The 23,147-nt window shown below is 40.8% G+C and overlaps 1 protein-coding gene across 3 annotated transcripts in view; it reads left to right on the top strand.

Annotated features, from left to right (window-relative positions):
* The first annotated feature begins 5,764 nt into the window (after positions 1-5,764).
* Positions 5,765-23,147, top strand: part of cfap20dc (CFAP20 domain containing) — a 57,860-nt gene continuing 40,477 nt past the window's right edge. For 2 of the 3 annotated variants that reach the window (XM_024373881.2, XM_024373889.2), the window contains exons 1-7: positions 5,765-6,773; positions 6,878-6,967; positions 9,267-9,360; positions 9,501-9,573; positions 16,994-17,105; positions 19,232-19,385; positions 20,051-20,197. In XM_024373881.2, the coding sequence (XP_024229649.2) occupies positions 6,753-6,773; positions 6,878-6,967; positions 9,267-9,360; positions 9,501-9,573; positions 16,994-17,105; positions 19,232-19,385; positions 20,051-20,197 (691 nt within the window). In that variant the 5' untranslated portion in view covers positions 5,765-6,752. The remainder of the gene's footprint in view (positions 6,774-6,877; positions 6,968-9,266; positions 9,361-9,500; positions 9,574-16,993; positions 17,106-19,231; positions 19,386-20,050; positions 20,198-23,147) is intronic. The other variant, XM_024373874.2, reaches the window with a different exon arrangement.

Genomic DNA, 23,147 nt, shown 5'->3' with positions numbered 1-23,147 from the left:
AAGAAGGCACGACAGTAGCTCTTCCCCCTCATGAGGTTGAAAAAGCTTGGCATGGGCTCCTAGCTGGGGTCATCATCCGTTAAGGTAAATATAAAAAAATCTCAGATAGTAACTATTTGAATTTACAGACAAAATAACCTGAAGCTAGTTTTAGTTTTGCTAACAGTGACAGTTTGCTCTTTATGTATCCATAAGGGTTACCTCGGTGGAAGCCAACAATCTTCTACAGTTGGAGCAGTTGGACGGTCAACCACTGAAAGTCCTGAAGCCCAACATTTCGGTGAAGCCCGTGAGACAAAGTACAGTTGAAGTCGGAAGTTTACATACACCTTAGCCAAATACATTTAAACTCAGTTTTTCACAATTCCTGACAATTAATCCTAGTAAAAACGCCCTGTCTTAGTTCTGCTAGGATCACCACTTTATTTTAAGAATGAGTGGAGTGGGTCAGAAGTTTACATACACTCAATTAGTATTTGGTAGCATTGTCTTTACATTGTTTAACTTGGGTCAAACATTACAGGTAGTCTTCCACAAGCTTCCCACACCACAATAAATTGGGTGAATTTTGACCCATTCCTCCTGACAGAGCTGGTGTAACTGAGTCAGGTTTGTAGGCCTCCTTGTTCGCACACGCTTTTTCAGTTCTGCCCACAAAATTTTCTATAGGATTGAGGTCAGGGCTTTGTGATGGCCACTCCAATACCTTGACCCTGTTGTCCTTAAGCCATTTTGCCACAACTTTGGAAGTATGCTTGGGGTCATTGTCCATTTCGAAGACCCATTTGCGACCAAGCTTTAACTTCCTGACTGATGTCTTGAGATGTTGCTTTAATATAGCCACATAATGTTCCTCCCTCATGATGCCATCTATTTTGTGAAGTGCACCTGTCCCTCCTGCAGCAAAGCAGCCCCACAACATGATGCTGCTACCCATGTGCTGTATGAATTAGCCTATTAGAAGCTTCTAAAGCCATGACATCATTTTCTGGAATTTTCCAAGCTGTTTAAAGGCACAGTATGTATGTAAACTTCTGACCCACTGGAATTGTGATACAGTGAATTATAAGTCAAATAATCTGTCTGTAAAAAATTGTTGGAAAAATTACTTGTGTCATGCATAAAGTAGATGTCCTAACGACTTGCCAAAACGATAGTTTTGTTAACAAGAAATTTGTTAACAAGAAATTTGTGGAGTGGTTGAAAAACAAGTTTTAATGACTCCAACCTAAGTGTATGTAAACTTCTGACTTCAACTGTATGTTAGGCTTTGGTTGACATTTGAGAAAGCAAGAAATGGTAGTTATGCTGAGCTCATAAAAATGTACCTCTTCAATTTCTCTCTCCAAATGACTTTAGGACCGTCAACTGTCCGAGCCACCCAAGAGGATCAGTCTGATTCTCTGTGCTCTGAGTCGGAAAGACACCAGCTTGAGGTAGGCTATACTTTCAACAACAGTTGAAAAGTACACATCTCCTCTTCATAACACTGCACTAATCCATCAAATGTTCTCACAGGTGGCTTGCATTGGACTGGAGGAACAGGAGCAGGTAAGTCCAGGCCCTGGACTAGAAGACACTAGTGAGGTTCTCATCACTAGTGTCTAACAGGCACAGGTAAGGCCAGCTGCTCTTTGTGGCCGGATGGAGGACCTTCGGGGGGTCATTCGTCCGTCACACTCCTGGTTAGACAATTTTACAATTGATCATGCTCAAGCTCTTCTGCAGGTGCAGCATCCAGAAGTAGGAGGCCTACTTGGGAGGCATCGCCATGCTGTCAGCAGTACCAACACTGGCCCAGGAGTTTGTCCAGATAGTCAACCTCAAGGAAAACCACTGGGTCACGGTAAATAACCTTCGCTGCCAGGTAGGTACTGTTAAGGTGTATGACTCCAGTGGTCGTGACACCACCCAATAGTTTCTCTCACAACTCACCTCTCTCTTATCTTTTCCAGGGACCTCTCTGACTGTGGAGTGGCCAGCAGTCCAGCAGCAGAAAGGGGGCACAGATTGTGGGCTGTTTGCTATTGCAAACAGTCTTACTCTCTGCAGAGATGAGGAACCCTCCATGGCACGATACCATCAGAAATCCATTTCCCAGTGCCGATTCCAGTCCCCGTCCTGGGTCCAGGCCTCCCAAGGTCAGCGACCACTGCTTCTGTCGGAAATACGTGAGAGAAGGTAAGGAGGTGGCCCGATGCAGGAGATGCGGAAAGCATTTTCATGTGTGTTGCTTGTCTCATGTCGTCAATGTGCGTGAATTTGTCTGTCCATCGTCCATCATGTTTTGGCTGATGTTTTCCCCACACTTGTTTTCACTAATTGGCCGGCTCCCCACCTCAAGACGATAGGTATTTTACTACATTGCATCTTGTTGTGTATTGTATGTTATTGTAAATAACCTGTTGTAATATTGTTTAAAATGTGTATAAAGATGCGTTTTCTTGCAGACATTGGCTGTGAAGTTGGTAAGTTGCTTGGTAAGTATATAGCATATGTAATCTGTCTTGTATTCAAAGTAATGTTTACAAGCATGTAAATGTTTGTATATTTTTTCCATTTGTTTGCTGGTAAATATTTGAAACTTGCTCAAATTGGCTGTAACTGTATACATTTGCATATTAAATGCATTCATTGCAAGTAACATTTTCAATTGACTGAAATTGACAGTTCAATTGCCCAGTTATTTACTTATCCTTAACTCCTTCTCCCTAACCATTAATATTTTGTGTCCAATTCCAAATCAAATTTGAGGCCAGAGTTGGTATGGAATTGGACATTGGTTTCTAGTTAGTGTTTGCATATATGGAGGTTCTAGATTTGTGTACGTAATATGGCAGAAGTCTCCCAGAGTCCATTACACAGCAGGGTTGAGTCATCACCATATTGCTACACCTATCCAAGCCCCATCAGGTCAAGCACTACAAAGATAGAGTAGGGGGTTAAAGGCCTTAATTAAAATCAAAATACTGCTCTCGGCCTTGACGTGGTGAGAGGGCTTCCAACTCAACCAGGCCCATGTTATTGAAACCATGACTGAAACTGTCTGCCTGTCGAGGACAAGTGACAGGAAGAACTCATCTCTTGATTCCGCCTCTTTCCTCTCTCCTCATCCTTTAACTCTTTCTCTCCTCTCCCTCCAGACGAAAATTCTGCATCTAGTGACTTCTGATTGCCCAACAATCTGCCCACTCATCCCATCCCCTCCTCCATCTCATTACATCATTTTTATTTAACCTATATTTAACTATCATCTAAAGCTACTGTTATTGTCATTATTTGCGAATACATTTTGCTATGCACGCTCACAGTGCCCTACAGACCTACGTACACCGACACTCACTCCATCATTTGCTCACACACACACACACACACACAGTAATATGCACATACAGTGCATTCAGAAAGTATTCAGACCCCTTTACTTTCTACAAGTTACAGCCTTATTCTAAAATTAAAATTAAAAAAAAAGGTCTTCATTGATCTAAACACAATACTCAATAATGGCAAAGTGAAAACAGGTTTTTAGAATTTTTTGCACATTTACTACAAATAAAAAATACTGGATAATCTCTTGAAATAGTTGAACACGTTATTTGTATTAATTTTTATTTAAATTAAATAGGCAAGTCAGTTAAGAACAAATTCTTATTTACAATGACAGCCTACACTGGCCAAACCTGGACGACGCTGGGCCAATTGTGCTCCGCCCTATGGGTCGCCTGGATACGAACCAGGGACTGTAGTGACACCTCTAGCACTGAGATGGAGTGCATTAGACCGCTGCACAACTCAGGAGCACAGCGGTTATTACTCCAACCTGGTGACAGTGACAAGTTTTCATTTTCACCAAATATATTTTCACCTTATATCGAAAAACAACCCTTTGATTTAAAGGCCTGCACGTGCAGTTCGGCGAGAAACGACCGTTAGACCCGATGATGTGTTTCTGTGCTAGCCAACATCGCCATGACATCGCTTACAAGTGTGATGGGGGATTTCATTTTTTTTTTCTTTTTTTCGAAAATTTGAATTTGACCCCTTTTTCGTGGTATTCAATTGTTGTAGTAGCTACTATCTTGTCTCATCGCTACAACTCCCGTACGGGCTCGGGAGAGACAAAGGTTGAAAGTCATGTGTCACACAGCTCGCATCCAACCCGGAAGCCAGCCGCACCAATGTGTCGGAGGGTACACCGTGCACCTGGCAACCTGGTTAGCGCGCACTGCGCCCGGCCCGCCACGGGAGTCGCTGGTGCGCGATGAGACAAGGACATCCCTAACGACCAAGCCCTCCCTAACCCGGACGACGCTAGGCCAATTGTGCGTCGCCCCACGGACCTCCCGGTCACGGCCGGTTACGACAAAGCCTGGGCGCGAATCCAGGGACTCTGATGGCACAGCTGGGGCTGCAGTACAGCGCCCTTAACCACTGCGCCACCCGGGAGGCTGTGATTGGGGATTTCTATTGGAGAAACAGTTTCTGCATATCTTAATACTGTACTGTCTTTGATTAAACTGTTATTGTTCCTGTGTTATAACACTAAGCAACATTTTATTAGCATGATGTTAAATAATAATTTGGTAATTGCATTTTAATTGCATAACAGTGAGTTGAGTGTTTAACTACTCCACACTACTTTATTCAACTTGTGTGGTAATTCAATTATTAAGCAATTAAAAAGCTATTTCTAAAGTCCTATATAACAACAATGTTGCTATTGTAGAAATCATAAAGTTACTACATGAACTTGATGTCAGGTGTTACTGTATTAGCATACATGTATGTCTCACTCATTAATGATATATTTCTTAGTAATTTTGAAAATGCAAAACTGCTCTACTCTAATTTTGAGATGAGTCAATTTATTGCCTAGCTCTAGCTTAATGCCTGAAAGTGTCATTTATCAAAAAAAATTCAGGCCTAAACATGTGTCTTGTTTGCTTTACATTTGTAGCATTTCTTTCAGTTCTTTTGATTGATAAATGTTAAAGGTCGACTCAGTAATATGACGTAGATTCACTAAGTAAACAGCATAGTGTGTCAATTTCTGCAACACCTAAGAGCTTTGAAGCGTGAGGCTAAACTTCTCAGCTGTTTTGGTCCCGTGGCTCCCACGCTGTAAGAGCGTGAAGCAAATCTGTGCACATGCACAGTGTGATTGTGAAGTCTTGCATCTCACTCATCTCAATATTTGGTGCTGTTCGTAAAATGTTCTCCAATCATTAAGTATTTAATTCTAGGATATATATATACACACACACACACATATACACACACACACACACACACACACAAACTGAACAAAAATATAAACGCAAGATGTAAGTGTTGGTCTCATGTTTCATGAGATTAAATAAAATATCTCTGACACATTACATATGCACAAAAAGCATATTCAACAACAAAAATCTCAGAAATGTGTTTACATACCTGTTAGTTAGGATTTATCCTTTGCCAAGATAATCCATCCAATAAGCTGATTAAACAGCATGATCATTACATAAGTGCACCTTATGCTGGAGACAATAAAAGGCCACTCTAAAATGTTCAGTTTTGTCATACAACACAATGCCACAGATGTCTCAAGTTTTGAGGGAGTGTGCAATTGGCATTCTGACTGCAGAAATGTAATGTTAATTTCTCTACCATAAGCCGCCTCCAATGCCATTTTTGAGAATTTGGCAGTACGTCCAACCGGCCTCACAACCGCAGGCCACGTGTAACCACGCCAGCCCAGGACCTCCACATCTGGCTTCTTCATCGTCTGAGACCAGCCACCGGGACAGCTGATGAAACTGAGGAGTATTTCTGTTTGTAATAATGCCCTTTTCTGGGGAAAAACTTATTCTGATTGGCTGGGCCTGGCTCCCAAGTGGGTTGGCTGGGCCTGGCTGCCAGGCCCACTGATGGCAGCGCCGCTGCCCAGTCATGTGAAATCCATAGATTAGGGTCTAATGAATTGATTTCAAATGACTGATTTCCTTGTATGAACTGTAACTCTGTAAAATCGTTGAAAATATTGCATGTTGAATTTATATTTTTGTTTAGTATTAAGGCCAGGTACCACACCCTCATAGGGTAATTTGGCTGATAAATGCTGATATTTGCATATAGCACAAATCCCTGTTTTTTGGACACTGGATGTCAGCCTAAATATTTTGGTTTCATTTTGTTAAGACATTCCTGGACTGGACCTTCATCCTTCTGTCTGTGAAATACTAAAGACATGTACGTAAAATGCATTTTTGGCCGTCTAGAAGCTGTCTTTTGCTGTTTTAAAGTTAGTTGCCTGCAATTCTACACATTTTACTATCTCATATGCAGACTGGGATAGACTGGCTAGATCTGATCTCGTTACAGTAGTGCAGCCTCGTGCTACAGTGTAGCGTCTTGTCACCATGGAGACACCCCGACACAAATGACTAGGGAACTTGACTGTGGATTTTAGCTAGCAGAGTTTGGCATTTGCCAGTTAGCTAGCAAACATTGAAACTCACGGATGAAGAATTATTTCGAGAATTTGCTCTGTTTTGGAACACTCCTGTGGCCAGCGTGCCGACAATCTTTGATTGTAAAGCCAACACTGGACTGATAGCAAGACACATGCATGCCGAGGTTAAATAAAATGACGTTAGCCAGCTAACGTTACTGTAGCCAGCTATTGGAAGTGGTCAAATGCCAGCCCAGAATGTTATCTAGCTAGCTAACATTAGTGGTTGACAAAGGAAAGAAGACATCCTACCTGAAACATGTTTAAGAACGAATATCAGGTAAATCTTAGTTTAACAAATCTTCAATGTACAACATAGCCTGACCGTTACCTCTCAAACACTCACTGTCTGTGTCATGAAAACGAATGGCATTTCCTTCAAAGGGTGGAGCTGCTGTAGAGATCTTCAGTGCACAAGGGAAAGATCCTGTTGCAAAATGGAAACTTTGTGGAGGAAAATCAGCTATAAATAAAGTGAGTTGCATATTGAGCCAGACATATTGCATGATTTTTCCCATTCAATTGTAGGTCGGAAAAATAGCACCCCCCGCTATGCTTCTTCCGGGTCTCTGTCTGTCTCCCTGCCTGTCTACGCCTTAGGTTATACGTTATAAAAGCCAAGCCGATTTAGGCTGTATTGCAAATTAGTGCCTGTCAAATGTGTTCCCCTGAATCAACACTAAGTGTTAATTACTATTACAGGGCACCAGACTAACATTTTACACTTTTAAGGTTGGTGGCACCAGCCCATGATTTGGTCAGACCCAAAGCCTGATCACACCCAAATCATGAGAAATCATCTTATGAAATCATTCATAGTGTTTTACTAATATTAAGAAGTATAATAAATAGACTACTGAGGTAGGCCTATTCATGAAATAAGTTGTTTCACCTAACACGTCCAAGCAGGAATGCATAATTCAAGATGTTTTTATGTGCTAACTAATTCCAATCATTGTCATGAATTTTGGGTTGACAGTGAAACTATAGTTGTTATTCTACTGTCAAAATAGGACTCCAGAATTATTATTTTTTGTTCGTTATAGATTAATTACATACATCTTTATATGCACTAACTAATATCATAGGCATATTAATTTGCGATTACCCATGGGACATTCAGTGCATTCGGAAAGTATTCAGACCCCTTTACTTTTTCCACATTTTGTTACATTAGAACCTTATTCTAAAAATGATTAAATACACACAATACCCCATAATGACAAACCGAAAACATAAAAAACAGATACCTTATTAAGAATTCAGACCCTTTGCTATGGGACTCGAAAATTGAGCTCAGGTACATCCTGTTTCCATTGATCATCCTTGAGATGTTTCTAAAACTTGGAGTCCACCTGTGGTAAATTCCATTGATTGGACATGATTTGGAAAGGCACACACCTTCCTATATAAGGTCCCACAGTTGACAGTGCATGTCAGAGCAAAAACCAAGGCATGAGGTCGAAGGAATTGTCCCTAGAGCTCCGATACAGGATTGTGTCGAGGCACAGATCTGGGGAAGGGTAAAAAAAAATATCTGCAGCATTGAAGGTCCCCAAGAACACAGTGGCCTCCATCATTCTTAAATGGGAGAAGTTTGAGTCCACCAAGAGTCTTTCTAGAGCTCGCCGCCTGGCCAATCAGGGGAGATCGTCCTTGGTCAGGGAGGTGACAAAAAACCCAATGGTCACTCTGACAGAGCTCCAGAGTTCCTCTGTGGAGATGGGACAACCTTCCAGAATGATAACCAAATGTAGCCAGATGGAAGCCACTCCTCAGTAAAAGGCACATGACAGCCAGCTTGGAAATTGCCAAAAGACACCTAAAGACTCTCAGACCATGAGAAACAAGATTCTCTGGGTTGATGAAACCAAGATTGAACTCTTTGGCCTGATTGCCAAGCGTCACGTCTGGAGGGAACCTGGCACCATCCCTACCGTGAAGCATGGTGGAGGCAGCATCATGCTGTGGGGATGTTTTTCAGTGGCAGGGACTGGGAGACTAGTCAGGATTGAGGGAAAGATGAACAGAGCAAAGTACAGAACGATACTTGATGAAAACCTGCTCCAGAGCGCTCAGGACCACAGACTGGGGAAAAGATTCACCTTCCAACAGGAGAACGACCCTAAACACACAGCCAAGATATTGCAGCAGTGTCTTCCGGACAAGTCTCTGAATGTCCTTCTGTTGCCCAGCCATAGCCCGGACTTGACCCCGATCTAACCTCTCTGGAGAGACCTGAAAATATCTGTGCAGCGATGCTCCCCATCCAACCTGACAGAGCTTGAGAGGATCTGCAGAGAAGAATGTGAGAAACTCCCCAAATACAGGTGTGCCAAGCGTGTAGCGTCATACCCAAGAAGACTCGAGGCTGTAATCACTGCCAAAGGTGCTTCAACAAAGTACTGAGTAAAGTGTCTGAATTCTTATGTAAATGTGATATTTCAGCTTTTTATTTTTAATGACTTTGCTAAAATATATAAAAACCTATTTTTGCTTTATCATTATGGGGTATTGTGTGTAGATTGATGAGGGAAAAAAACAATTTCATCCATTTTAGAATAAGGCTGTAACGTAACAAAATGTGGAAAACATCAAGGGGTCTGAATACTTTCCGAATGCACAGTATAGGCCTATGCCTGCGCTATGGCATGTGCAAAAATTGGTCCAGCCCATCTGGCATTTGCCAGAATTGCCAGATGGCCAATCTGCCGCTGCTGATATGAATAACCTGATCATCATAATCTAGCATTTTTGCATTGCTCTACTCTAGGAGTTTGACAAAGAGGTCAAGAGCTTTGTGTACAGTCTGGAGGGGAGCAGCCAAGCTATTAAAATGCAGATGCCAAAGGATGGAAAAATGTCTCGTAAGTCTCAACCATATACTGTTTGAATGAGACCTAAGAATATTGTACCCAACTAGGCCTATTGAAAAAAATAGGGCACGGAGTCTATTACTAATTTACTGTAGGTTGAATAATGTATGTTTGTTTGATTGTCATTCCAGTTGGACTGGTACAGAGATTCTTGGTCCTCCAGGTGAATGTTTCCCAATGTAAAGACTTCTCTACAGAGCTTGTGTAAGTAGCCTACCAGACCAGTATCCTCTTATTTTCACTTACTTCATGGCCTTGCTTCATACCAGAAAAAACACTGTAATCACACATCTTTAACACGGAAGCTGTCTGTCAACCATAATCTAACTGCCCCTGGTCACATTTATTCTCCCTCCTCCCAACATGAGTTGATCATCTATATCCAGCCACTAATTCCTCAGGAAAACAGAGTGACAGTTTTATTGGTTCCAAAAGACATCCATTACCTTTTAATGTAGACATACGCATGCATGCACACAGACTCTGTCTCTCTGTCTCTCTGTCTCTGTCTGTCTGTCTGTCTCTCTCTCTCTCTCTCTCTCGCTCTCTCTCTCTCTCTCGCTCTCATTATAATGACAGTGAGTTAGTATTGGATAATTCTGTAATCTTTTGTCTACTGAAACTTCATTAAGTTAAGAATAAAAGCCCACAGTGGTAGTGTGTCTGAACTGAAGCAATGTGTTTGATAGGACCTGACCATTTTAATGAAGGGACTGACAAGATGTATCTCTGTGACACATTATACTGTGTCACGCTGGGCAGGCACAGGACCTTTATAGTTTGACCCATTAGGAAACTCTGTTCTGCAGGCAGTAGTATATGTAATTATAGTAGCAGATCATCATGTTGAAGGTCGGGTTAGCTTTACACAAAAGGATTACACATTGTTCACAGAGCAGCAACCATATGCACACACATATAAATGCACGCACATGCACACACACTTTAATTAATTCATTCACACATTCTCACACACACACACAAACTTAAACCAGTGTGCTTAGTACACAGTAAAGGAGAGATGGCATACACTCTAAACTCTATGTGTAAGCCTGTCATCCTCAGAAGAATTTCCATAATCAGAATTGCTAAAATCAACACTTCCGATGAGGTGGATATTAAAAAGTTATTATAAACAAAGGTAATCAGGTGTTACATTATCTAGAGTGAGCTCAAATCAAATGTTCTTTTTAATTCAGCAACCTTTTTCTGTTTGAGAGAGACAATAACACATTTGTAAAATTGGCTTTTAGCAAGAAGATAATCCATTGTGCTGCAAAACTCATTTCCAGATTAGAAAACAGGCGCTGGCAGTTGATCATATTCAAAGCCCTGGCTTGATTTGTAGTCACAATAATGAAGAGGGTGAAGTAAGTGAAGCAACAGTCTTGGCTGCACACTTTCTTTGCTGGTAACTTGTAGTTCATTTGGTTGAAATGGAAACTTAATCAGTTTGGGACTTTCGGTCTGCCAAATGTGTTCTTCAAACACTTTTGTGAATTGTTCTAAATTGAGTAAATTATAGGCCTTATTAATGTATTACCGGTGTATATATAGGCCCTATTATGGGCCGATAATAGGCCCTATATCATTGGACAGAGCAGACTTGTTGGTCCCGCTGCAGTGAAAACATTGATGTAATGTCGATGAATTGCATGCATCATCTTTCTGTGTAGTGTTTGTTATTCTGAAGCACTAATTAATAAAGATGCAATAATGGAAAAACGCAGCGTTTCGATTGTGTCCTGGTCACCGGTACCGTGTAATTATGTAAAACTCCAGGCTGGAGAAAATGCAATCCATTAGAGACATTGGTCATGGTTACTCGCTAGTGTTAATGAAGCTATCGTTCAGATGGAGGAGGGGGCTGTGTGGAAAATGGGCCAGAAGAACTACTTTAGGCTTTCAGTTTGCTTCTTTCCCTCTATTTCATAAATTCCTCCTCTCCTACCTACTTTCTCTCTCTCAAACTTCCTCCCTCCCCTTCCCCCCCTCCCTCCCTGCAGATGATGAAGATACACTACAGGACCAAATATATGTGAACATCTCATTCCAAAATCATGTGCATTAATATGGAGTGGGTCACCGCTTTGCTGCTATAACAGCCTTCATTCTTCTGGGAAGGCTTTCCACCAGATGTTAGAACATTGCTGTGGGGACTTGCTTCCATTCAGCCACGAGCATTAGTGAGGTCGGGCACTGATGTTGGGCGATTAGGCCTAGCTTGCAGTCGACGTTCCAATTCATCCCAAAGGTGTTCGATGGGGTTGAGGTCAGGACTCTGTGCAGGCCAGTCAAGTTCTTCCACACCAATCTCGACAAACCATTTATGTATGGACCTCGCTTTGTGCATGGGGCATTGTCCACCAAAAGTACAGTTGGCACTATGCATTGGGGCAGGTAGCGTTCTCCTGGCATCCGCTAAACTGTCGGGACTGTCAGATGGTGAAGTGTGATTCATCATTCCAGAGAAGACGTTTCCACTGCTCCAGAGTCCAATGGCAACGAGCTTTACACCACTCCAGCTGACGCTTAGCATTGTACATGGTGATCTTAGGCTTGTGTCCGGGAGCTTGGCCATGGAAACCCACTTCATGAAGCTCCCGACGAACAGTTCTTGTGCTGACATTGCTTCCAGAGGCAGTTTGGAACTTGGTAGGGAGTGTTGCAACCGAGGTCAGACGATTTTTACACTCTTCGGCACTTAACGGGCCCATTCTGTGAGTTTGTGTGGCCTATCACTTTGCGGCTGAGCTTCTAGGCGTTTCCACTTCATAATAACAGCACTTGCAGTTGACCGGGGTAGCTCTAGTAGGGCAGAAATTGAACAAACTGACTTGTTGGCATCCTATGATGGTGCCACGTTGAAAGTCACCGAGCTCTTCAGTAAGGCCATTCTACTGCCAATGTTTGTCCATGGAGATTGCATGGCTGTGTGGTCAAATGTATACACCTGTCAGCAATGGGTGTGGCTGAAATAGCCAACTCCGCTAATTTGAAGGGTTGTCCACATACTTTTGTATATATAGTGCAGATGAATAATAGCATAGTACATTATGATTGCATTCAGAACTGATCACAGTAATAGTAATTGGTGCTCACCAGTGTAGTACCCTGACATTGGGTGAGGTGAGGAGATGAGATGTTTAATCATATCTGCTAGGCGGAGTAGAGGTAACAGGTGAACACTGTTCCAAAGTCCATTACAGAGGAAAGACATGCTGGGAGACATTGGATGTCCCAAATGGCACCCTGTTCCCTATATAGTTCACTACTTTTGACCAGAGTCCTATGGGCCCTAGTCAAAAGTAGTGCACTATGAAGGGAATAGGGTGCCATTTGGAACTCTGAGAGAGGCTGTTTAGCATTAGGACAGCCATGTTGATAGGCCTTGTCTTAATTTGTGCCTGTGTGAATAGAGGTTAAACACACCATCTTAGCTGTAAGTAGAATAAGGTCGTAATGCTGTAATGCTTTCGTAGGCCAGATAGCTTGATCAGTTGTTAACATGGCGTGTGTGTGTGTGTGTGTGTGTCTGTGTGTCTGTGTGTGTGTGTATTGAGGACGGAGGAGAACCCAAGCCATGTGCCATATTCTTACGTGTTGTTGCTTAGAATCATTTCACGAGTAGGGTTGCAAAACTACCAGTAATTTACCAAAGCTACCGCAATCTTCAGTAATTTCTTCGGTATTTTCGGCAATTCTATGTTTAAATTTCAATATTTTTGTCCATATTGTCCATGAGTTTTTGGTGGATAGACCATATAGTTCAACAGAAAATAGCCTTATTAATAAGGTTGATGTTCGTGCCCCCTTCGTAAATCTAATTAGCATAATACAAAAATCCCCATTAAAATATGTCAGTTTAAGCTAGAGATATCAGTTGGATGCGGCTCAATCCACCGCATCCGCCTATGTAACACTTCCGAAAATCGGTCTTCTCACAAAATCGTCTGAACGGTTTGGCCTAGAAAAACGTTTATTATGACCCCTCCATGGAGAGATGAGAGTCTCAAGAACACGATGGTGTTCTCCGTGTTGCTCTACGACCCCCACACGTGTCTTGGGACTAGTCTGAAGTTGGTACAGCCGATCTGCCAACTTCTGTCTGTCAGTTTGAACTACACCCTAATGTGACCCCTCTGTGTTAAGGTGAAACTCACGAACACGTACATGCCAGTTGTTTTGCTCTAGGATGTCCACAGGCCTCACAAGTCTCGTTTGAATATCCACAATGAACCAGTTGTCAATGTACCAGTTGAAAAAAATGGGGTTAGACAGTATTTATGGAGACTGTTTAGTGACAAAATAAATTAACAAATGTTTCCGGATCAAAAACATTTTTTGACTCATTTTTGATACTTCAAGTGGTCTTAAAATTCTAAATCAAATAGAAAAATTATCCTAGGTATGACCGTCTTTAAAAAAAATGCATATAGCGTATGTCACGCCCTGATCTGTTTCACCTGTCCTTGTGCTTGTCTCCACCCCCTCCAGGTGTCGCTTATTATCCCCATTGTATTTATCCCTGTGTTTCCTGTCTCTCTGTGCCAGTTCGTCTTGTTTGTCAAATCAACCACCGGTTTTGTGTCTCAGCTCCTGCTTTTCCCAGTCTCTCTTTTCTCGCCCTCCTGGTCTTGACCCTTGACTGTCCTGACTCTGAGCCCACCTGCCTGACCACCCTGACCTCGAGCCTGCCTGTCATCTTGTACCGTTTGGACTCTGACCTGGTTTATGAACTCTCGCCTGTACCCGACCTGCCTTTTGCCTACCCCTTTTGCTATAATATATATCGGAGCTCAACCATCTGCCTCTTGTGTCTGCATTTGGGTCTCGCCTTGTGCCCTTATAGCTTAGTAGTACCTCCCCAGCTTTGTCATTAAATGTTTTATTTTAAAATCATATTATTTAATTATTTCATATATTTTACATGTGATAAGGCCACACAGAGGGACATAAATAAGCACAGATACCTGTGATAATCTGAAGTACCAAAAAAAAATGCCATTAGATATCATCTTGTAAAATTCCCCCAAAAACTTGAAAGCTACAAAAATTCTAGTAGTTTACTGGTAACATCTGCAACCCTAATCATGAGTAACATGCTTACTTGCACACACATAACTTAAAATTGTTTAAGTATACAACAGTTTTTCATCAATCTCTATGCCTCAGATCACACAGTCCTCAATTTATGACAAATCCGAACTTGAGTTGGCTCAAGTTGCCGAAAGCTCTCTGTACCCAAAGTAGCAAATGTTTCATTGTTCACATTGTTCAACTGAAGGTTGTGTCAGTTTCGTATCAATGATGCATGTATACTTAATTCAGAAGAACCATATAACCTTGAGACTGAGAGAAATGATTTGTGCTCTGCCTTTGAGCCATTTGGCTTTTAGCCCCCAGTGCTATTATGCTACTAAACTGTAGACGGAATTGCCATGCTATTTATTTTGTACTATGCCCTTTCATCTAAGATGTAACTTACTCTTGCATGTATCCAGAAGGATTTGGTATCACATTTGTTACTTTGAACACCACCAGCCAAGTCAATTTACCAGAAATGGTGGGTCAACAGTGTGTTTGTGTGTGTGATCTCCCCTTGGCTATTAATTTTAAAAAACTTTTTTTTTTACACCTATATGATTTTTTGATGAAATCCTATGTATCTGTGTTTGTCTTTGCAGAGAATGCATGCCATGTACAATGAATGCTGTAAAAGATAAGCCAATATACAAAATGTTATTATAATGACACTTTGTTTGATGTCTTAATAACACACCCTCAGGGGCTTTAAGCTAGCTGTAACATTACATTTTCACCCCTCAACACATCTTCATTCCTCACACAAATTGAATTCTGTTTTAGGGGTGGGGATCGGTAGATAGGTGCTATAATTCAGTGGAGGTGGTGAAAGTGAATTAGCATGTAAATTGATTAATTCCCTCTTCTCTTCTACCCTCCACCTCTAACAATGGAGGGGATGCATCTTATCACGCTGACACAAGGCAATAGATTATGCTCCTGAAAGCTGTGTTCGTGGAAAAATAGGCCAGCTCTCCCTCACTGTTAAAGAGGGAATCCGCATTTGAAACAACAATGGCTTTGGTTAACAGCTGAGGGACGGGCCTGGAGAAATGTTATTTGTTAAAGAGCTATTGATGCAAGGACCATCCAATTTCTAAAAAATTATAGCTGTAAGCATATATTGAGACTACAGTTTTGTGTACATTTAAAATGTTTACAAATATAGGAGAAAAACAAGCTTATATTTTAGGTTTTGACAGTTTAACTAAGCTCATGAGGCATTTACTAATTCTATTCTTCAAGAATCAATGAGTATATATCATCAATTTATATGTCCAAAAATGGATGTAGCAACTGCAGGTTTGTTCCTTTAAAAGATCAATCTTATTTTTCTTATTAAAACATAATGTTTCATTTCACATTTTAGTCATATAGCAGATGCTCTTTATCCAGAGCAACTTACAGGAGCAATTAGGGTTACAATGCATTCAGAAAGTATTCAGACCCGTTGACATTTTCCACATTTTGTTACGTTACAGCCTTATTCTAAAATCAATTAAATTCGTTTTTTACCTCAATAATCTACACACAATAATAACAACCCTATAATGACAAAGTGAAAATGGGTTGAATTCTTTTTTTGTGTGCAAATGTATTAGAAATAAAAACAGATACCTTATTTACATAAGTAGTCAGACCCTTTGCTATGAGACTTGAAATTGAGCTCAGGTGTATCCTGTTTCCATTGATCATCCTTGAGATGTTTAGATTGGAGTACACCTGTGGTAAAATTAATTGATTGGACATGATTTGGAAAGGCACACACCTGTGTACTGTATAAGGTCCCACAGTTGACAGTGCATATCAGAGCAAAAACCAAGCCATTCAGGTTGAAGGAATTGTCCTATAGAACTCCGATACAGGATTTTGTCGAGGGTACCAAAAAAGGATAGCATTTTATTTTTTTGCAGCATTGAAGGTCCCCAAGAACACAGTGACCTCCATCATTCTTAAATGGGAGAAGTTAGGAACCACCAAGATTGTTCCTAGAGCTGGCCGCCCGGCCAAACTGAGCAATCGGGGGAGAAAGGCCTTGGTCAGGGAAGTGACCAAGAACCCGATGGTCACTCTGACAGAGCTCCAGCGGTCCTCTGTGGAGATGGGAGAAGCTTCCAGAAGGACAAACCTCTCTGCAGCACTCCACCAATCAGGCCTTTATGGTAGAGTGGCCAGACTGAAGCCTGAAGTAAAAGGCACATGACAGCCCGCTTGGAGATTGCCAAAAGGCACCCAAAGAAACAAGATTCTCTGGTCTGATGAAACCAAGATTGAACTCTTTGGCCTGAATGCCAAGCGTCACATCTGGAGGAAACCTGCCACCTTCCCTACGGTGAAGCATGGTGGTGGCAGCATCATGCTGTGGGGATGTTTTTCAGTGGCTCTTAGCAGAGGGTTCTACATGGACAAAGGGTTCTCCTATGGGGATAGCCCAAAGAACCCTTTTAGATTCTAGATTTTTTTCTAAGACTTGAAAGTTTATTGTAATATATAATTGCTGTTCACTATTAACTCATGAATTCCTTCACTTGTTTTTCAGGATAACTGATTTAGGTCATCTGAAAAGGAGGCTGTACCTATCCACGGTTCATAAAGAGTTCTCTGCTACACCCTTGCATGCAAGGATACCTTTCGGTCTGAAACGCAACGTTGTGAGTATTGCCCTCGCCTCCACCACTAACATAAGTACAATATATCGAGGTTGATTGTGACTTAAGAAAGTTCTGCAAATTTCTACCAGTTCAAAAGATACTATCCCAGCTTACAATTCTAGGGAGAGAGAACATTTTAGTAATGTTATCTGTAATGTTCTCCTGATGTTTGAGTGTCCAGATTTCTGTTAGTTCTAGGAACATCCTATCGATGTCAGCAAAAAACCTTATGAGAGCCTATTTAGCACGTTTTGGTGTTAGAGTTAGGACAATTCCTTAATGTCAAACATAACTTACCGAAAACTTGGTTACCATGTTCTCAGAATATTCAATATTAGCGTTCAAGACATGTTTCATGGGATGTTGCAAGAACATTTGCGTGTCCTGTTTTCTGAGGGTTCTGAGAATATTCTATCAACGTCACACCAAACATACACAGAACATGGTTGCCATATTCTTAGAATATAAGATATTTATGTTTTAGACACATTTCATGGGAGGTTGCAAGAACATTTGTGTTTTCAGTTTTCTGAGGGTTAGGAGAATCATCAACATCACACCAAACATACACAGAACATGGTGCCATGTTCTCCAAATATAAGATAACATTGCAAGAGCATTCCTGTGTTCAAAGACATTTAAAACATAGGACATTCTATTATGGTCCCCTGGAGGTTTTTGTTTAGTTCCCGGGTTGTTCCGGGTGACTTCCCCAAATACGTTTTTCAGGATGTCGCCTGATGGTCCCAAAGAAACGTTCTCCCCCCCCAAAACAAATTCTGACACTCTTGGCATTCTCTCAACCAGCTTCACCTTGAATGCTTTTTCAACAGTCTTGAAGGAGTTCCCACAACTCTTGAAGGAGTTCCCACAGTATGCTGACCACTTCATATGCTGAGCACTTGTTGGCTGCTTTTCATTCACTCTGCAGTCCAACTCATCCTAAACCATCTCAATTGGGTTTAGTGATTGTGGAGGCCAGGTCATCTGATGCAGCAGTCCATCACTTTCCTTCTTGGTCAAATAGCCCTTACACAGCCTGGAGGTGTGTTGGGTCATTGTCCTGTTGTAAAACAAATGATAGTCCCACTAAGTGCTGACCAGATGAAATGGCGTATCACTGCAAAATGCTGTGGTAGCAATGATGGTTAAGTGTGATTTGAATTCTAAATAAATCACTGACAGTGTCACCAGCAAAGCACCCCACCCCATCACACCTCCTCCTCCATGCTTCACGGTGGGAACCACACATGCAGAAATCATCCGTTCACCTACTCTGCGTCTCACAAAGATACAGCGGTTGGAATCAAAAATCTCATATTTTGACTCATCAGACCAAAGGATAGATTTGGTGTCCTTTAGTAGTGGTTTCTTTGCAGCAATTCAACCACGAAGGACTGATTCACACAGTCTCCTCTTGATGTTTAGATGTGTCTGTTACTTGAACTCTGTGAAGCATTTATTTGGGCTACAATTTCTGAGGCTGGAAACTCTAATGAATGTATCCTCTGCAGCAGAGGTAACATCATAGCGCTTGGTTTTTGCAACTGCACTTGAAGAAACATTCAAAGTTCTTGAAAATTTCTGGATTGAATGACCTTCATGTCTTAAAGTAATGTCGTTTCTCAGAATCTTTCTTATATCTATAAGGATAGACACTTCAGAACAAACTTCCTTTAGATTTTTAGGGGGCGACTATCTGTTGTTTCTTATTGTATCTGTCTCTTTCTTATTCAATGTGTTTGTATGGGTTAAGGTCAAATAAATGTTTTTTTTTAAATTAATTTTTGATACTTCAAGGGGTCTTAAAAATTCAAAATCAAATATAATAATAATCTTTGGTATGACCTTTTTATTACATATAGTTTAGTAGAACAATCACAGTAAAGGTACTTAATTGTTACCCACAAATTATTTGATATTGAGATGAAAACGTCTGCATTGGACCTGTAAAGGAATGTTCTCTAAAGTTATGGGAGCATTTGATGTTAGCTGGGATATTGCTTCAACAAACTTAAAAAAAAAAAAAAAAACAGGGACAAGGAGGAGAGCTGTCAACTGTTTCAATTGCTTTAGATAGTCTGAACAAAACAATTTCCTTCTCTTCCCTCTTTTCTCATCTCTAGTGGTGCAACATGTGCATCGATCTTGTGTCATTCACTAGTGAGCTGTTTAAAGGTGCAGGGTTCTTATCCCTGGATGGAATCACTGTCTCTGCCAGCTGTAAGTTACGGAGAATCTTCACCATGAAGACTGAGCCTGCAGGGGCTTCTGATGGAGGTAAGACATTCAGTCAGTCAGTCAGTCATTCAGTCACACCAAAACACTCTAAACGCTCCATCATGGCAAAACATGTCTTCTTCATTTTTGTCCATTCCATGGATATTAAACTGTACATTTTTATTCTCATGAACATTAGGCCTTTTTGAAAATGGATGCTTGGCCTACCATGGTAGGTTGCTTAAACAGTCATGGTAAGCCGATGTGTATCCTGTGAATAGCCTACATGGTGAATCAATGATACACCCCAGGGTGAGTCCAACCTCACACCTCCATCCCTCACAGAGCATCTCGACAGTGATGTTTGATATGGCACAGCAACACCTTGAGCTGCAGATTACTGGTGTGTGTGTGTGTGTGTGTGTGTGTGTGTGTGTGTGTGTGTGTGTGTGTGTGTGTGTGTGTGTGTGTGTGTGTGTGTGTGTGTGTGTGTGTGTGTGTGTGTGTGTGTGTGTGTGTACACCCACTACACCGCCTGCCAGTTCATCTGGAAAATGGATAGGCCTGGATTTTTACATTTTTTAATGAATTATAATGCAACATGCTTATTTTATATTCCTTGAGAAAGCCAATACCTCCATGATTATGTTTTCAGCTAGATCACTTTTGGTTTATTCATTCTCTTGTTTCATGCGTAGTTTTTTGTTTTTGTTTTCCCTCTGTAGACCTATATATTGGTGTAAATGGTCCCATGGACTCGATCCCTCGGAGCTGCCAGTTTCCCCCTGACGTCCACCAGGTGATCCAGGTAAAGAACATGGAGAGGCTGAGACTGGCAGACCTGAAGACTTGCCCTCACAACTCTGAGTCTGGTGGGTGAGACAACACATCTATGAAGTAAATAGATAAAGAACCTACATCCCTTCTGTGAGGTGTTGGATACAAGTAAAAAAGAAAGTTGCACACTCAAAATCATGTGTGGGTGTGACTTTCTTCATTTGAGAGAACAAATGCTTGCGCTCTGTGTTTATTTCTAAACCCCCTCTTTGGTTGGAACAAGCACGTTATGGTTGGGATAGAGCTTGAGATCTTGTTCATCTGAGTTCTTGAGTGTCAATAGCTAACCAAGTGATTGTCCAATAATAGTAACAATAACCCAGTAATACAAAACAATCAAATCAAGTCCAGTATTTATTTTCATCAAACAGTTCAAGGCTACGTCCATTTTGTTCCGTCTTTGACCAAGAAACAAATAATAATTCAGTTCAATTAATTTCCATATAAGCCAGACTTTTCCATTTGTTTCAAACAGACACCAGTAATTCTCTGAAATTGGTTTGCCCTTTCTGGCTCCTTCTGTTTTTGTTTCCCTGATTGGATATGCTTCATGACTGGCTAAACTCAGCTTCAGACCCCCACATCTAACCAAAGTAAACATAGTCCCATAGTTGCAAACAGTTTTCCATTTATTGAAAGCAGCATATTGCAAATCTTTATCTTTGAAATGTAAAATGTGTTTTGTTTTTCAATATGTCCATAACATGTTTAAAAACAAATAAGCAGTCGAATATAGATTGTGCTTTTCCAGACACTTTTGTTGCATGTAATCAGATAGTTTGCTTGTCTCTCATGGCTTACATAATAATCTGTCAGTTCAGTAATCTCCTGTTGATTCCTGAGCTGCTATCACAGATGGTATGTAAAGTCTAATAGAGTTTCTGAGGGATTAAATACATAAAGACAGGGCCTTAAAGGCATACCCAGGAAGACAGCATCATCAGAGTACAGCAATGCCCATTGGGATTTTGTGGCTTTACATAACCATCCCTATAAGTTTGAAAGGCGGTCAAAGTTCCATTGTTGTTGTTTTGTGTACATTTTTGTTGTTGTTTTATGGTTAAAAGCAATGAAAATCCAGAACAGGCAGTAAGTAGTACTTTAAAGGACTTGCATTTATTCTCACCTAAAAGCTTCCACTCTGCTGCAGGCGGCACAGTGTGATTGTTGCACTCTAAAACCCAGGTGGCCTTTGGAATTTGGCTCGCACATCACCCCGCACCTGTACACCCAGAGAGAGAGAGAACAGCAATTATATGTGTTTATGAGGGAGAAAGACATGCGCCAGTGATTCACGAGCCCCACTCTGCTCCCCTACAGACAGACAGTACCTCTGTGGCCTTTTTATCAGCGCATATTTATTTGTTCTGACAGCTGTCTCCAGCATGTTGAGTCACTTGGCCGTGCCATTAGAAACGAACAGTAATCACATGCACACACACACTTGGACGCATGCATGCATACACACACACACACACACACACACACCAAGAGAGAGAGACACACATGCAATGCACACACTCGTGCACGCACACACCGTTCATTTTCTTGTAAATTAGTTCTCATAATTGGTTGGTCTAGTTATTAGCATAACATGCCTAATAATGATTAAAAGGGATTGCTATTAAAGTAGACATCCAATCTAATTGTGTAAAAAAGACTGTTGCTAATTACTGTTTCTTGAGTTTAGTACATTCGTCAGCCAAACAGCAAATTAAAAGATGAAACATTTATAGAGATTTTTTGTTGTTGTTGAGAGAGAGAACAGTTGAACCAATTGCATGCTTGGTTTTGTCTTTTCAACAATGGTGTGACCTTGTCTTTAGGTTCATCCAATTATCACTAGGCACTTTGCTATGGAAAAGTGTAGGCGGGTTGTTCCCTTTTGGGCAGTGTGGTGAAGAAAACCTTTATTTCCCCTAATTTTAACATTCTGTCATGACGAGCTTTTATGTTCAACTTTTACAACAAAAAAACAATCTCAAGAGGTTATTATTATTATTATTTATTTGTTATATGGTAAGTGCCTATTAAGTGCCAAAGAAAGTAACGGTGTTGAACGTAACAGAGTTGACGATTTCATCTTAAATCAGCCATAAATCCCCTTGTGACAGGGGGAATGGAAGTTTGTTGTATGCAGCAATTAGGGGCAATTGAATGCAAGCTTCACAAAGAAATAAAATATTGTGAAAAAATTATTGCCTGTCTATTTATGGGAAACGGGGTTGGCGTGTAATGCTCGACCCACTCAGTTTTCCACCACAAAACCAGAAAATTGCAAAAAAAAGTAGAACCAGCTCACCTGCTTTCACTATTAGATTTGACATTTTTTGACATTCCAGTCATTTAGCAGACACTTTTATCCAGATTGACCTACAGTAGTGAGTGCATACATTTTCATACTGGTTCCCTGTGAGAATCTAACCCTCAACGCTGGTGTTGCAAGTGCCAGGCTCTACCAAGTGAGTGAGGACTGATGTTTAATGTTTCTTTTGAAAAATCATTTTTAAATAGGAATAGTTTCACCATTATTAAAATGAGTTGTTTTTTTAACCTTAAAATAAATCAATAATCACCTTAAATAAAATAATAATCTTCAGAAACTACTGTATCAAAGCAACAAACTAACAAGGGGTATACAAAAATCTGATTTATTGAATTTTCCATATAGTCTATATTAAAGAGCACTTCATTTAATATAACAGGCTATTAAAATCCAATATTGGTGCATCATTTCTACTTAAAATATCAAAAGGACGCAAAAGGGACTCATGTTGTGGAACGACCCAGGCCTGTAAGTTGTGGTGTTTCAAACCAATCAGACTCAAGCTTCTGCATTTATATAAAGGAAGCTATGGTGCTTATTTCCCACTCCCAATATTTCTCTGATTAGTTATACCACAGTTTATATAACATAGCTACAGTTGAAGTCAGAAGTTTACATGCACCTTAGCCAAATACATTTAAACTCACAATTCCTAGTAA

This window comes from Oncorhynchus tshawytscha, linkage group LG02 (genome assembly GCF_018296145.1).
Source record: "Oncorhynchus tshawytscha isolate Ot180627B linkage group LG02, Otsh_v2.0, whole genome shotgun sequence".
NCBI lineage: Eukaryota > Metazoa > Chordata > Actinopteri > Salmoniformes > Salmonidae > Oncorhynchus > Oncorhynchus tshawytscha.
Note: the sequence above shows the minus strand (reverse complement) of the source record. Positions and strands in the feature narration are given on the sequence as shown.